This window comes from Lolium perenne, chromosome 1, assembly GCF_019359855.2.
Source record: "Lolium perenne isolate Kyuss_39 chromosome 1, Kyuss_2.0, whole genome shotgun sequence".
NCBI lineage: Eukaryota > Viridiplantae > Streptophyta > Magnoliopsida > Poales > Poaceae > Lolium > Lolium perenne.
In genome coordinates, this window is record NC_067244.2 from 43,129,114 (window position 1) to 43,144,424 (window position 15,311).

Here is a 15,311-nt window from a genome sequence, read left to right on the forward strand (position 1 = left end):
GCAAAATTGTCATTATTACTCATCCAATACATTTCTTAATTGCTCAAGAAAAAAGAAATAATCAAGAGAAAATGCAGGATCATATCAGCAAAGCCACCAGATGACAATGTCATCCCTGATTAATTGACAAGGTAGCACACAAATGCAACTAATGAAGACAATTGGGCAAAAGTGACATGGAACAGGTTATGATGATAGACATAATGTAGCCATATACGTACAAAGACAACTAATTGATGCCATAAATCCAAAGACCATCACTGAAGCCAGCAGAGAAATACTACCTATGGGATGTAAGATATATGTCTTGTTGGCAGATAGTACTACCAAGAGCACTGGTATATATATAAAGCGATAGATTGTAGAAATTATCATCTAAACATGTCACTTTAGCTCTGCAAAATTTGGGCATTGCGCTAGCAAGTATATATACCATACATCGTACACGACATTGACAATCCTCGTACAATGATTTTAACAATCCATCAGAAATAAATGATTTAGCAATGAGTACGTCCCAAATATTTGACGTCTAACCGGTTTCTTCACTATATGATATATCATTTATGAACTAGCACGAAAACAGACCCGGAACTTGTTTCAACATCCCCCGACGAAAAGAGATAAATTAAGCAAAATCGCCATTGTTTACTAATCCAATATACTATGCGTTCAAATTGCTCAAGAGAAAGCAATAGTCAGAGAAAATGCAAATCACATCAGCAAAGCCACCTGATGACAATGCCATTCCATATTAATTGATATGGTAGCACACAAATGCAACTGATGAAGGCAATTGGGCAAAAGTGCTGGTTATGAGTCCATTAGAAGAAGCTAGTTTAGGATATCCATAATGTAGTCATATACCAAGAGAACTAATTGGTGCCATAAATCCAAAGACCATTACTGAAACCAGCAGAGAAATACTACCTGACGATATAGGCAACGATCCAGTGAAAACCCGGGATGGATCGAGCATGGCATGCCATGCTACCACAGTGAACATCGATCACTGAACCAGTCGACGCGCCGATCCCAGGGTGACCAGCTCCTTCAGGACGGAGGGGCAGGTCGCGCTCAGATGCGCGAAGCCGTCGCTGGCCATGACGGCCTTCAGGTTCGCCGGCGAGCGGCCGAGGAAATCGAAGCACGCGTCCTTGAGCCCGCGGCAGCCGAGCGGCTCAGCCAGCGCGAGGATGCTCGCCGCCGTGCCCACGTCGATGTCCTTGCACAGCCTCTCCTCGCAGAGCAGCTTCAGCCTCTCCATGCCGTACCGGTGCGCCGCCACGAGCAGGTGCTGCGCCAAGGCGGACTCTGTTGGCCCAGACCCGGCAGTACTCTCGCCGATCTGATACCAAACACAGCCCCTGCCGCCGAGTGCTTTCCGACGACGCTGACGATGAGCTTCCGGCGAGATATCACACACGTACGCGAATACTTTCTTTCCGCCGCGATGCACACGTTCCGCCAAGCTGAACCTAGCTAGCTCGATCTTCCTTTAGATCAGCTAGCTACTAGCTACTTCACGTAACGCAGCAAAACAATTTAGCCAAAGGGCCGTCTCGGTCCTTTTCTTTGTATTGAATCTCAACTCACGGTGGTTTACACGTTCAGGTTACAAGCATATAAATAGCACATCTAGCTAGCTAAACCAAACCTAGTCGGTGACTAACTCTAGTACTACTCGGTTACATCATGTATACTCTGAACCGTGCAACACACGTAGTGTTCCTACCCGGAACATGTACGTATACATACTCGTATACGGAGACGTACGACATCGTGCCGGACTCGGAGTGCTTATTCCTAACAATCACCCCCTAAGCACGACGTGTGCTTCACTTCCACCAGGGTCCCAAATGCGCCAGCTGTTTCTTGCAGGCGTCTTCATCGGCATTGCTTTCGCCGTTCCTCGTGGCACCCATGTTACCGACTTTACCTTCGCCGGCTTCTCCTGAGCTTCACGCTGACAGTCCTTGTCCGCGTCTTCAGTCTTCACCGGTTCCTTGATGAACAAACATTGCTTCGTGTGCTTCATCTTCACCGGATTATTTACCGTCCGAAGTTCCTTCTTCGAATAGTAGTTCAACACGCGTCGCATGCGTGCTCGTGTCGGTCGTAGTCGTCTCGTCTCCAGTGTAAGTAGAGATAGCACGACATACTCTTCTGCGCCCGACGTCGCACTTGTTTCTTCACTTGCGGATCCTTCACTTGCTAGCTGAGGACCCACGTCGATTCTTCGCGACTCACCTTTGTAATCTCGTCGAAGTACTTCCTCCCCGAGATTCAAAGGAACATGCATAGCTAGCTCCTTACCTGATGGATGCGATTCTTGCCGATGGTTTTGGCTATAATGCACCCCCGTACAAGCTAGCTCGTGCATAGCTAGACCCATTAGCTCTAGACATACATAACGTGTATGCCTTTTTCTTGCTAGGATGTCAACTTCCATCCCGTGTGGCGCAACCTGAGCTGGGATTGCTCTCTCTTCTAGCCCGGTCAGAGCAGCAACATGGCTGTTCCAATCGTGCCTACTTTCTGAGCTGGTGAGCCCTCCTTCTTCTGGGACCTTCCGATGAATCTCCTCCTAAGCTACGTACTGGTTTTTCAGGCAACACTTGTGCCCAATCTCCATACGAAGCATCTTCTTTGCCTTCGGTAAAGCTCCCGTCACTCCATGCGGCTCTCCAGTTGGCATTTTTTCTGGACTGAGCATGGCACTTCCTGACATGCCACTTCTTTCTGGTCCGTCACCAAGCGCCCCTCCTGGGTCTTGGTCTCGTGGTATAGCTCCAGCCCGAGCTGGGCTACTGCTCCCTTCAGGTTCGCAAGCCTCGAGGCCGCGCCTAGCACTTGCCCAAGCTGTGCTCCAGTGCAACTCTGCTGCTGGCCATCGGGACGATGTCCTGCTCCCTGGGCTCCCGCGCGGGATGTCTCTCGGCCGCGCCCCTGTCAAGCTCCCAGGCTGAGAGGTGCCAGCTCCTTCTGGCCGAGATGGCCTCCTACTGCTGCCGCTTCCTGGCCAAGCGTTGGACGCGCTCCCGTCCGCGCGTGGACTGGCCGCTGGCCACCAGACGCCTGAACTTGGCGTGGTCGTAGGAATCGACGAAACTTCTGAACCTGTAACGTTTCCTTCCGTACAAGTTCCTGTACCTCGATCATCTGCATGCTCAGAATTGCTGTTACAGACAACAGTAAAAATCTCATCCGGTTCCGTGGAGTTCCAAATCCATGATAAGTCTTCCTCAAAGACTACGTCACGCGCAACAATCACCTTCTTGGTTGAGGGATTGCACAAACGGTACGCTTTCGAGCCTTCTTCATAGCCAGTCATGATCAATGGAGTACTCCTATCCGCCAAGTTTCCTTTATGGCCGGACACCGTCTTGACATGCGCCACACACCCGAAAGTGCGAAGATGATCAACCGAGGGCTTTCGTCCATACCATGCTTCGTACGGAGTCCCACCAACCATACTCCTAGTTGGCGCCCTGTTCAGCAAGTAGACAGCCGTGTTGACTGCCTCACCCCAGAACTTTCCTGGCAGGCCTTTGCTCTCCATCATGCTCCGTGCCATGGCCACCACCTTATGCTTCAATTCATCACCCCGATCTATGCGTAGGGACTTTTTCACCCTCGCCTTGACCTCTCCAGCTTCCTCGATCTTCTCGAATGCTTGTATAGCTTGATCCTTACTTTTCAGCAACACAATCCACATGTATTGGCTGTGATCATCCACCACAAGCATGAAGTACTCATTACCGGACGGGGTTGCGGGTGAAATTGGACCGCATATATCGCCATGAACGAGCTTCAAAGCTTCACTTGCCTGATCCGTGGTTTCACGTGGAAACGGGGCACTCCGTTGCTTCTCGACGACACCTTCGTCGCATAGCTTTTCCACGTGATCCACACACGGTAGACCGTGATCCATCACAATCTCCGTAGCCGGTGATGGAGGAGGTAGCTCCTCCTCGTACTTCTGCTCGCATACTTCGAGCATCAGCATCATCGGTCCATCATCTCCTTCCTGGGCGATGAGAGCCCTTTCCTTCGGCTTCGGTGGTTTCCGGCAATCAACCTTGAAGTGACCGAGCTTGCCGCAGTTATGACATCTTACTTTCTTGATGTCAAACTTCCTCCTCGGTGGAGCGTCGTCCTCGTCCTCCCCTGCGATGTACTTTTTCGCTGGGCGAGAAACTTCTTCATCACTTCTTCTGCTAGATGCCTTATCGCCCTTCTCTTTGGCGACCACCGACTCCCATTGGGCACGGGTAAGCATCACGTGCTCTTCCGGTACCACATCACCATAGGTGATCTTCATCCGCTCGTCATGAGCCTTGAACCGTCCAACTAGATCATCCATCGTGAGAGTATTGAGATCAACGCATTGCTCGATCGCCGAAACAACGGACAAGTAACGCGGCGGCGCCGCGCGAAGGAAACGCCTTACGATCGAGATCTCCTCGAGCTTCTCGTCGAGCGCGCGAATCCCATTGACCAATGTGGCGACTCTCGAAGCGAAGGCGTCCACAGTCTCATCTTCTCCCATCTCCAGATTCTCGTACTTCTTCTGCAAGGTTTGTAGGGTCGCCTCGCGGACGCGCTCGTGACCAAGATTCAGCGTCTTGATCGTCTCCCACGCCTCCTTTGCAGATTTCTTCGAGATCAGGTGCTGCTTCACGTCCATCGGCATCACCGAGCAGATGGCCGTGAGTGCTTGTCGGTCCTTGCGGTACTTCGGCGCGCCCTTCATGAACTCGTCGCCGCCCGGATCAACAGCCTCCCAGACTTCGTTGGACTCGAGCGTCCACATCATCGTGGTCGCCCACACCGTGTAGTTGTCGCGGATGTACTGCGGATACTGCGTCGACACCGGCGCCGCGGCGCCGGAAGACTCGCCCACTTCCTTCGTCGTGACCTCCCGTTACTAGGAGATCCTCCACGAGGCTCTGATACCAATTGTTGGCCCAGACCCGGCAGTACTCTCGCCGATCTGATACCAAACACAGCCCCTGCCGCCGAGTGCTTTCCGACGACGCTGACGATGAGCTTCCGGCGAGATGTCACACACGTACGCGAATACTTTCTTTCCGCCGCGATGCACACGTTCCGCCAAGCTGAACCTAGCTAGCTCGATCTTCCTTTAGATCAGCTAGCTACTAGCTACTTCACGTAACGCAGCAAAACAATTTAGCCAAAGGGCCGTCTCGGTCCTTTTCTTTGTATTGAATCTCAACTCACGGTGGTTTACACGTTCAGGTTACAAGCATATAAATAGCACATCTAGCTAGCTAAACCAAACCTAGTCGGTGACTAACTCTAGTACTACTCGGTTACATCATGTATACTCTGAACCGTGCAACACACGTAGTGTTCCTACCCGGAACATGTACGTATACATACTCGTATACGGAGACGTACGACATCGTGCCGGACTCGGAGTGCTTATTCCTAACAGACTCCTCCTGCTTCGTGGTCGTCTCCGGCAGGGACAGGGAGTCGGTGTACATGAAGACGAGAAGCGCTTTGAAGACCCGGGGATCCATCTTGTCCACGCGCACCACGCCGCCCTGCTCGAGGAGCTCGGCGCTGAACGTGGGCGACCGCGCCGCGAGCAGCCAGCGGTGCGCGGAGAAGGTCTCGCCGGCCACCTCGAACGTGGCGTCGGCGCCGCTCCCGGTCTCGAGGAGGCCACGGAGGCACTGGCCAAGGTCGGACGGTGGCACGGTCACGAACGCCCTCGGCACGGCCGGAGCCGAGCCCTCGGCGCGGAAGCCGTTGATGACGAGGATCTCGCACCTCAAGGTGAAGGAATCGTCCACGAGATGCCTCGATTTCTCCAGATCCGCCCTCTCGATGAATTCCGCCCATCCCAACGAGCCGAAGGAACCGAGCTTCCGCTCAACGGACTTGACCGGCGCCGTCTTCGTCTTCTTGGGGAAGCAGGGCAGGAGGAGGTGCCGCTCCTCCCCCGCGGCCGCGGGCGCGAAGCTCAACTGGACCCGCGCAGTCACCGGGCTGGCCACCCTCTCCTCGAGCACCAGGTAGAGGGAGACGTAGCGCGGGAAGTACTTGTTCATACCGTTGGGGTAATACAGGATGCTCCATCGGTGGCCGCCGATGCTGAACGGGTGGGACTTGACAGCTTGTCCGTTGGGGAAGGCGCTCTTGGTGCTGGAATAGTTCTCGATCTTGAGAAGGTGGTGCCCGCTCTCTGTGGCGGCGAAGATCTTGGAGGACGACGACATTGCTACCGCTCGAGCGCCGGCGAAAGCAGGGGAGAGGAGTGGAGAGCGTGGCTGCGTGGGGTTTCTTGGAGGAGATCGACGAGTCCGGCAGGGGAAAGTGGATGGAGCGAAGGGTTTCCATTTTAGGAAAGATTTGGAACTCCTCTTTTGTGGGCTTTCCTAGCTATTGGGCCTCTGTGAGATACTCATAGTACACTCCATTATTCGATCACTGTCTTGGCCTTTCTACTTGCTAACGGGTTGCTCTCTATTTTTATTTATTAATGGTCCATATTGATCTTATTTTATTAACAGGTGCTATCCTAAAAATACGTTAATGTGTGTAGACATATGCACGTCAATTTTTATTTATTCTTTTATAAATATCTGAGTTAGGTGCCAGAAAATTAATTATCATTATATCGTAAATACCATGTCAGAGTTGTGTCGAATACATGTCCTCCGCCAAACATTGTTGTCAGCAAATGTTTGCCCGATAAGGCCCGCCAAAAAAAGTTCTATTCCTAGCAAACTCGCTAGTACTCCAATGGCACTTCGTTTACAAGCTTGATACTACAAGTCGAGCTCACCTTCCGGCCGTGGCGATCAGCCCAATGTACACCCTGATTTGAACACATCCCTTTACTGAAATCTTATTAGAAATATATATTTTATGCCAATAGGTGAGACCGTGTGAAACAACAGCAAAGAGGACAAGTAGCTTTCCTTGTCCTTTCTACTAATCAGCATCATGCAACGAAACATGAATTACATGGTATTGTATGTTCTTCAGAAGAGACGTTGTGCATAGTGCCAATTTCTTAGGTCTCATGCGCCCTTTGACACGATAAAGATATCAAGGCGTAGATTTTTTGCATGGTTAGTGGTGCATAAAAGAATTCGCATGACTGATGTACTCGCCTTGCGCGGATGACCTCACGGCCCGATGTTCAAGCTTTGTTCCCACCCATCGAGAAATGGTCTAACATCTTTGCCATGGTTGTACTTTTGCCGCTATGGCTCGGGACTCATGCTCGCATGATTATGGGTACGTTTGGATGGCAGCCAGGAACTGCCCAGCCAATTTCTTGGCGTTGACTGAGGGCCACGGCGTACGTTTGGTTCGAAGCCAAGATTTTGATTCCCTGCCAATTATTTGGTCCAGCTTTTACCTTTTATGCCCATACGCGGGCGAGACAGCGGCGGCGAAAACGCCCGCCAAATATTTGGCACACCCAGGTTTTGGCGGGCTCTCGTGGACATCATCCAAACACACCCTATATTGCCACTGTTCTGAAAGAGAAGAAACGGGTAGATAATGGGTGATCACCTACATCATCTTGGGGGGTATGATTATATTGCCACTGTTCCGAAAGAGCGAAACAGGGGGGTATTCACAAACGTGGCTTTGCCATTGTTAGATGTCGCACGCATGGTATATGTAGAGATAGAGCACCTGCCTTCACTAACGACCCAGGAGACCGTGTGGCTTAGCCGTGGATGCGGAGGTGTTGGTTTTTTCTTTTATTTTTTGACTTCTCTGCAAAAAGTGTAGGTCCTCTGTAAATCAAATGTAATAACACATGTCTTTTACCTAAAAAAACATAATGCTTCGTACCACCAGGTTGCCAAATTCATTTTTGGTTGTATTGTCTTTGTTAACTACTACCCCCGTTTCAAGAAATAAGGTGCACGCGTATTTCAAGGTTTAGACATTTCCTCTCGCCAGGACTCATTCTTGTCAAATTACCAGAATCCACTAATCAAGAGTCGCAAGAGCGCATTCCGGAGTTGCGAACAAGTGACGTCCAGAAGAAAGGATGCATAACTATTTTCATCCGACCTGGTCGATTGGAGGCGGACGTCTCCGTGCTAGTCCTGGGACGGGCTACACATTCGGTTTTGAAAACAACTCCATCGTGTCAAGATGATTCATGACATGAATTTCATGTTTCTTGTATTGACGCCTAAAACACCAATTCACCAACTACTATTACCAGAATCCACTCAATTGACAGTCGCAGGAGCGCATTCCGGAGTTGCGAACAAGTGACGGGCAGAAGAAAGTATACAACTATTTTCATTTCAACCGGTCAATTGGAGGCGGGCGTCTCCGTCTAGCCCTGCGACGAGCTACACATTCGGTTTTGAAAACAATTTCATCGCGTCAAGATGATTCATGACATGTTTCTTGTATTGGCGCCCAAAAGACCAATTCACTAACTACTGCAGCAAACAATTCTCCACTTTTGCTTCATTGTAGCAAAAGAAGTTAGATTTAAAAAGAAAAGATGAAAAACTGTTGAATCTGGTTATCGCCGGTGAATTTTGCCGGAAACCTTGCCAGATATCTCGTATAAAAAATCTATTGAAGCAAAACCCATCTCGTCGATGACCTCGCTGAATCTTCCTATGACGCAAAATCACAGAACCGTTGTAGCAAAAAAAAAAAAACTTTTTTAGCAATTGTAGAAGAAAATTTCTTCGTATAATGCAAATCCAGATAACACAAATTTAGATAACAGGCGTAGCACAAAATTCCTAATTTAATGCAATCTACATAATTGTAATAGCAAAACCAGTGACACCTCTCACAACGCCACCAATGCGTTGCAGCTCCGACGATGATCTTTGCAACTCATGTGGCTGCCGCTTGCAGCTTCATAAATGGTTGTTTCTAGCTATAGTGTCAGTTGTACGTAACTATAATGGTGTCGTCAGTCAGCAACAACACAACCCCACACGAGCAGCAGAGCCATCGTATCGCTGGCAGCACCGTGCTCCCACGGGTGGCAGCTGACGACGGTGGTGGTGGCCCGCTAGCAGCAACTCACGGTGTCGAGCAACGGCCGTAGTGTGGCCACCAAAAGCAGTGTGGTCGCAGCGGGGGAGAAGATGAAGCGGACGGAACGGGGAAGAAGAAGAGGTGGTAGCTGCGGCCGCTCGAAACCATGGCGGCGCTGGAAAGTCCTCCCTGCACCCACCATCAGCAACGGTGTGACCATGATTAAAATCAAGTTTGTCATCGGATAGGGAGAGAGGACAAGGGGAGGAAAAAAGCTTCGCTAGGCGGCCGTGGGTGATTCGGTGGAGAAGAAACTCATGGCGGGGGAGAGGATAAGGCCGCCTGGATTTTTTGGTGGGTGGTGGGGTTCGATGGGACCCACAACTTTGACATGTATGGTGGAGCTATGGCCACATGGAGAGAGAATGTATGACGCAAAATAAAGAAGGCGGTTGAATGGTCGAGCGGTCGAGCCAGCCGGGGATGCCCTAGGATCCATCCTTCGACTAAACCCAAGCATATTAATCTCATCAACTCCTTAGCAATTGGATTTGTCTCATAGTTTATGTTGATATAATAGTTGCAAGTGGGTTGCAAATGAGATTCTCTAATTGCAAATGGGTTGCAGCTAAGATTTTTCTAGTTATACCTAGATTGGAACTGAGAAAAGATATTCAAATTGTTTAGTTTCCTTCGAGATTCGTGTTGTCCTATGAGTTGTATTGTGACCTTGCGTGTGTCGGGTTGAGGTCACGGAGTGGAATGTAATGGAATGCTTCCACACCCAAAGGTTGTTCCAGTGTTTGGTTGAAAAATGAAATTCAACGAGGTGGTTCCTCAAAACAGAATATTCCCACTACATTCGGAATGCACTCATTCCTCAAAATCGGTTGAATCTCTCTGTATGCGAAAACCACCTAATGCTCACCCTCCTCCATTATTCTCTTGCAACTCTTTTGGCTAAATGCAGCAGGGGCTTGTTCACGTCTTCTATTCTAGTTTTCAACTTGAACCAAACACAAGGATGGAATCAACCCTTTTCCATGGAATGGAACCATGACATTACATTCTACTATGTTCTCAAACCAAACACACCCTTAGATGAGACTGAGACTTAGTTAAATCTTGATATACTAACATTTAGATATGCCTAAATAAGAAAATAGTACTCCCTCCAATTCATATTACTTGACGCTAATATAGATGTATGTAAACATATTTTAGTTGTAGATACATCAATTTTAGCATCAAATAATATAGATCAGATGGAGTACTCATAGTACGTGGCTGGCTGGCTGCTCCCTCGCTACTAGCTCCATTTTAAAAAATAAGGCGCACGCTTGTTTCAAGTTGAACTTTAACCATAAAAATTGGGCAAAATAATCTTGATTATATTATATGTAATTTATATCGTTGGATTTGTATTGAAAACACTTTTTAATTATGCTAATTTCATAAAAAAAATCTATATATATTTGAAGTCATCTTTGGTCAAACGAAAAGCACAAAAAACAAGGGTGCCTTATCCTTTGAAATGGAGGGTGTATTATTTTGTTAAAGAAACAAGGTAGTTCGACACAAACTAACATGTCACACACAACGTTACATATACACCAAGAGGTAACCAACAACAGCTCGTGATGAACCACATGTTCATCATACAAAGGGTTAACATACCACTCTCAAAATATACATACTGGCACCAATTATGGTGATCGCTGGTTCCAGGACGAGCAACACCCTACGTAGAACAGATTCTCAAACTAGCAACCACTTATCCATGGAGTGCATACAATGAAAATCTAACACGCTATCACATGAATAGACATGCAGAATCAACCGCATCCTAAAAATTGATCATCAATCTAGACTCCCACAAACAACAAGTAATTTTTTTCGATAAAGAAACAAACAATAAGTACTATCAGATCCAGTCGGATCTAGCGCAATCTAAGCTACAAGAGGTCCATCAGACGAGTGGGGGGGATGCAAAAGACAGTGCTCAGAAGATGAATAATAAGGCTTGCCACCGCAAACGGCCAAAGAAGACTACGCCGCCTGGCTACGCATTGGTGAAGAAGCTCTTTTCTAGATGTAGCTCAAAGGGAGGAAATGGTGGACATTTTAAGCAGTGAGAGTGATAGGTAAATAGGAAGAGGGTTTAGCGGGAGGTGACCGAATTTTCCCATATGTCAGGTCCAATTTTACTGAATAGTACTGGCACTCTTCTCATATGCCAGGTCCCCGTGAGTGCAAGACACTATACTGAGAATTGTCCACACTATACTAAGAATTATCCCAATATAAGCTAGCACCATCTTTTTGTGCAACATTATATAACTGGTGCATAACCCAAGATGTTTAAATACTGCTAGTATGAGAACACAAAACGCAACGCTATTATAATACTAACAGTCAATCTTGGTCTTAATTATAGATTAGGGCAAAGCCTTAGCATTTCTTATGAAAAATAATACCAGAGTCTAATAAGTTCAATTAAAAGATCAAAACCAGCATTGGCTAGTGTTTCAAATCAATACATATTGTTATCCATCTAATAATAATCTAAACAGAGAACAAACTTCAGGAACGTTATGTATACAAGTAACAACATGCACAATGCAAGGTGTGTCAATACGAAAAGAGTAACACAAATAGACACAGCTACACAAGGTAAGGATGTAATAAATGGTATATAGCATAGTAGCTTTCAACCCAGCGCAGCTTACCTATTCAATCACGAGTTGAAAGCAAGCCGCACTGATCATTGTATGTGCGAAGGTACAACTAGTTTCATACAGCCCAAACAAGAAAATTAACCTATAAGCTGGTCAAAGCAGGCCCATATATGCCAAGCAGTTCGAAGCTACAACAAATAAACTACAAGAAACATTCTTATCATCGTAATATTTAGGCATCGTATGAAATATGGTATTACACAAAAAATTAAGGGCCGTTGTAAGGGGAACAAATTGACCTGTACAGTCCAAAGGGACATAGGGACAATTGATCAACCTAACTTCCATAACTGCAGAAAATAGTAGCTTTCTAATTGAACAGAATAGAGACCATACTAGATTGCCCTGCTCACAACTGATTCACAAGGTACTCTCTCACAATCGAATCACAAGATTCTGTCCATAAGCAATCAGGAGTCAGGATGCAGATCAGCAAAAGCAAGTATTATAAGGCTGAAGACAGAACAATAATTCCAATATCCTAAGGAATTGATAAAAACATGAAGAATTGCCTTAGCCTAGCTACAATTTTGTCAGAATCTCCATTGCTCCCACCAACAACCATGCAGAACAACAGGACACAAACTAGTTAAAGCTCACATGGACATCATATATAATCTGTTGTCAATTCTGATAACAAAAACATCTGAGTACCAGGCCACCAGCAGTCTTGTACGAGAGGAAATACTGCACTTGCAACGATTCATAACAGTAGACTGATGCCAAACTTGATGGACAGCCAAGAATCACTAGAAGTTGGATCTAATATGAATCACTGCCTTAGCTAGAAAATTATCAAATTCAACCTTACTACCACCAATATCTAGGCACATATTAAGGTCAGGTTTTGTGTTGTAACCTCACTGAAACAGGACTCAGCTAAGTACAGATAACAGTTGAAATAAAGGTATCTATCAGCTGCTGCCAGTTCTGATAACAAAAGAAAGCCAAGGTAGTCTTCTACAAGAGGAACAGTGCCACTTATTAACTTGCAACGATTACAGTGATTCTCTATAATAGATCAGGTCAAAAGGATCAGTAATTTGCGAAAACTCAGATGCCAATCGGATATCATAAACTGGACTGCCTGTTGTCTCTTCAAATGGGCTCTTGAAGACTTGAAGTTTACAAGTTCCACTGATCCATTTTGCACAAGTCAGAGGCTTCAGCTTGGAATTCACATCCTCCCCTGAAGAGTAACATGCATAGGCCACCACAATCACCATCTTCTCCAGAAAGCGAGCATTCTCAGCGATGAACTTGAGGAACACAATCTCATTTATCGAACCTTTGAACTCGTGGAAAACCACCTTCTTCATATGTCGCAGGACACAGGTAATGGGACCGCCCTCTTTCCATAACTTGAGACTAGCCTTGCCGGTGGCCTCATCAGCTGTTGCAGACTGCAAATGATATCAGGATACATAGTTCAGCTACAGCTAGTTATGAAAAAGAAACATACTGGAAAATCTAAATATAGTTAGTGACGATGCAAAATGCACAATCTAGCTACTGGCGGTAACAAAGTTCACCTTGACATGGAGCGTCTGGATGTTGGGAAAACACCTGAGGAAGCTGGGCACTTTCTTGACTTCATTGCGGACAGCGAATCTCACCTCCAATCCCAAGATCTTGACACTCGGGACAACAGTGCTGGGGCTCTCCTTAGACTACCCACAATGGGAGTATCATAGGTAGTATCATGCATTCCATGCATGCAAAATGCTGATGTGGCAGTGCAATTAAGGATGAGAGAGAGTGTACTAGTATCATAGGTAGATACCGTATCATAGCACATACTACTAGAAGAAATAATGGCAAGTAAATCTTGTACACATATTTGCATTGAGATTCTACAAAACAATTAATATATGGAGACTATGATACTAGTATATGATACCATGCATTGTGGAGATAGTAACATGTAGTAGTATCATACGCATGATACTTCTATATGATACTTTGCATTGTGACTAGTCTTAGTTCCAGCCTGCGTGCACCGAAAGAGAAACGACCAATTAAGAATAAGATACATATTGGTATACTACATTGTCAACTGACACAGGTAAATTATAAGATGGAGTGCGCTGCAGACCGAGATGACAGTGTTGCCAATCTCCAACACATGCTCTCTTGGCTCAAGGTATCCCAGCACGCGCAGGTTGGGCGCACGGCCAATCTTGATCCTGGATGAGGTCGCGTCGTTCATCCCAGCCATAAACAGCAAGAACATCTCCAAGCAAGGGGCATCCACTAGGGCGACGTCCTCCACCTTGGTCATGCATAGCTGAAGGCACCGCACGGTGCGGCTCGCGAGTCGGAGGCGCACTCCGATCTGCAAAATCATAGTGAGGATCTCCAGGACGGGGCTTCTGTGGAGCAGGAAGGTGAGGTCGCGTTCATCCATGTTGACGAAGGAGAGGGCGAGGTCCCGGAGGTTGGGAAAGGCGGCGGAGCGCGGGACGGCGGCGGTGTCCGGGAACCTCCAGACGCCGAGGTGTAGGCGGGTGAGGGAGGCGCAGCTGAAGAGCGTGGCCGGCAGGCGGATGTCGAGCGGCCACGGGCGGTTAATAAAGGCGAGCTCTTGGACGCCCTTGGCAGCGAGGGCGTCGAGCCAGCGTGCCACCTCGCCCCGGTGCGCCTCCATGGTGCTGCAGGTGAGGTGGACGGAGCGGAAGGGGCCCGGGTGCGTGGCGAGGACGCGGGAGACCGAGTCGGCGAGGCCAGGAGGCTCGTCGCCGATGCAGGGCCGACCAGCCGGACCCTTGGCGATGGCCGTGAGGAAGTGGATGTCGTCAAGGACAAGGGGCGCCGAGCGCCAGAGCGAGCGCCAGCGCGAGGCGAGCACGGCGGTGCGCGCGCCGTCCTTGACGGGGAGGCGGGAGATGATGTCGCGGAGGATCGGGTCGGGGAGGAGGCCGATGCGGTCGACGCCGGCAGGGACCCACGCCGCGCCGGCGCGCGAGAAAGGGGCGGTGGTGTAGGCGGGCAGGGAGGGGAGGTAGTCGTAGGCGTAGATGAGCATGAAGTCGATGCCGATCTGCAGCATCCGGGGGTCCCAGCTCTGGTTCTGGCTCTGCAGGATGGCCTGCAGCGTGTCCATGCTGCGGCCGATGACCGGCTGCGGTTCCATGGACGTCGGCGGCGTGCGATGGCGGCGGTTTTGGTTTTGCATTGTGGGGACTGGATGCGACTGCTGACCGGCGAGGCGAGTGTGACTGTGCGAGGACCGACGACTGGTGTAGCCGTGGACGAGGTGATATTTGTGGGCAGAGTGTCCATCTGGCTTCTTGGGCTGGCCCGAACACAGGCAATGTCGTTGTCTTGTCTCAATTTGGCAATGGTGCCCGTTTCCCGTTCCCCATTTCCCGGCGGTTAGAGCCGCGTGCCCCAAACCGTCCCCAAACCGCGCCGGATTGAGCGTTTGGGGGACGTGTTTCGTTCGTGCCGTCTTTGGGGGACGTCGCTCCCCAGTCGCGTCCTCCAAATAAAAATTCGGAAATTTTAAACTTAACGAGATTCGACTAAGATTTGTCCAAACTTACAAGATTCGAACGA

General features: G+C 48.5%; 2 protein-coding genes across 3 annotated transcripts; both read right to left on the reverse strand.

Annotated features, from left to right (window-relative positions):
* Nucleotides 1-796: 796 nt before the first annotated feature.
* Nucleotides 797-6,340, reverse strand: LOC127348031 (BTB/POZ and MATH domain-containing protein 2-like). Its single transcript, XM_051374148.2, has 2 exons — nt 5,460-6,340; nt 797-1,312 (listed from the first exon to the last, which is right to left on the reverse strand). Exons 1-2 carry the CDS (start codon nt 6,249-6,251, stop codon nt 1,010-1,012), a joined length of 1,095 nt encoding a protein of 364 aa, XP_051230108.1. The 5' UTR covers nt 6,252-6,340; the 3' UTR covers nt 797-1,009.
* Nucleotides 6,341-12,342: 6,002 nt separating this feature from the next.
* Nucleotides 12,343-14,975, reverse strand: LOC127348040 (putative F-box/LRR-repeat protein At5g02930). Of its 2 annotated transcripts, XM_071826888.1 has the most exons (3): nt 13,286-14,975; nt 13,042-13,156; nt 12,343-12,942 (listed from the first exon to the last, which is right to left on the reverse strand). In XM_071826888.1, exon 1 carries the CDS (start codon nt 14,926-14,928, stop codon nt 13,798-13,800), a length of 1,131 nt encoding a protein of 376 aa, XP_071682989.1. In that variant the 5' UTR covers nt 14,929-14,975; the 3' UTR covers nt 12,343-12,942; nt 13,042-13,156; nt 13,286-13,797. The 2 variants fall into 2 exon arrangements, with proteins under 2 accessions (XP_071682989.1, XP_071682988.1); XM_071826887.1 differs by having other exon boundaries at nt 12,343-13,156.
* Between the last annotated feature and the right edge of the window lie 336 nt (nt 14,976-15,311).

Excerpts from the sequence above, each read along its gene's own strand:
- LOC127348031 (XM_051374148.2), bottom strand. The coding sequence starts at position 6,251 with ATGTCGTCGTCCTCCAAGATCTTCGCCGCCACAGAGAGCGGGCACCAC. Across the intron at positions 1,313-5,459 it reads CCACGAAGCAGGAGGAGTCT|TCCGCCTTGGCGCAGCACCT; the intron begins GTTAGGAATAAG and ends GGGCCAACAGAG.
- LOC127348040 (XM_071826888.1), bottom strand. The coding sequence starts at position 14,928 with ATGCAAAACCAAAACCGCCGCCATCGCACGCCGCCGACGTCCATGGAA.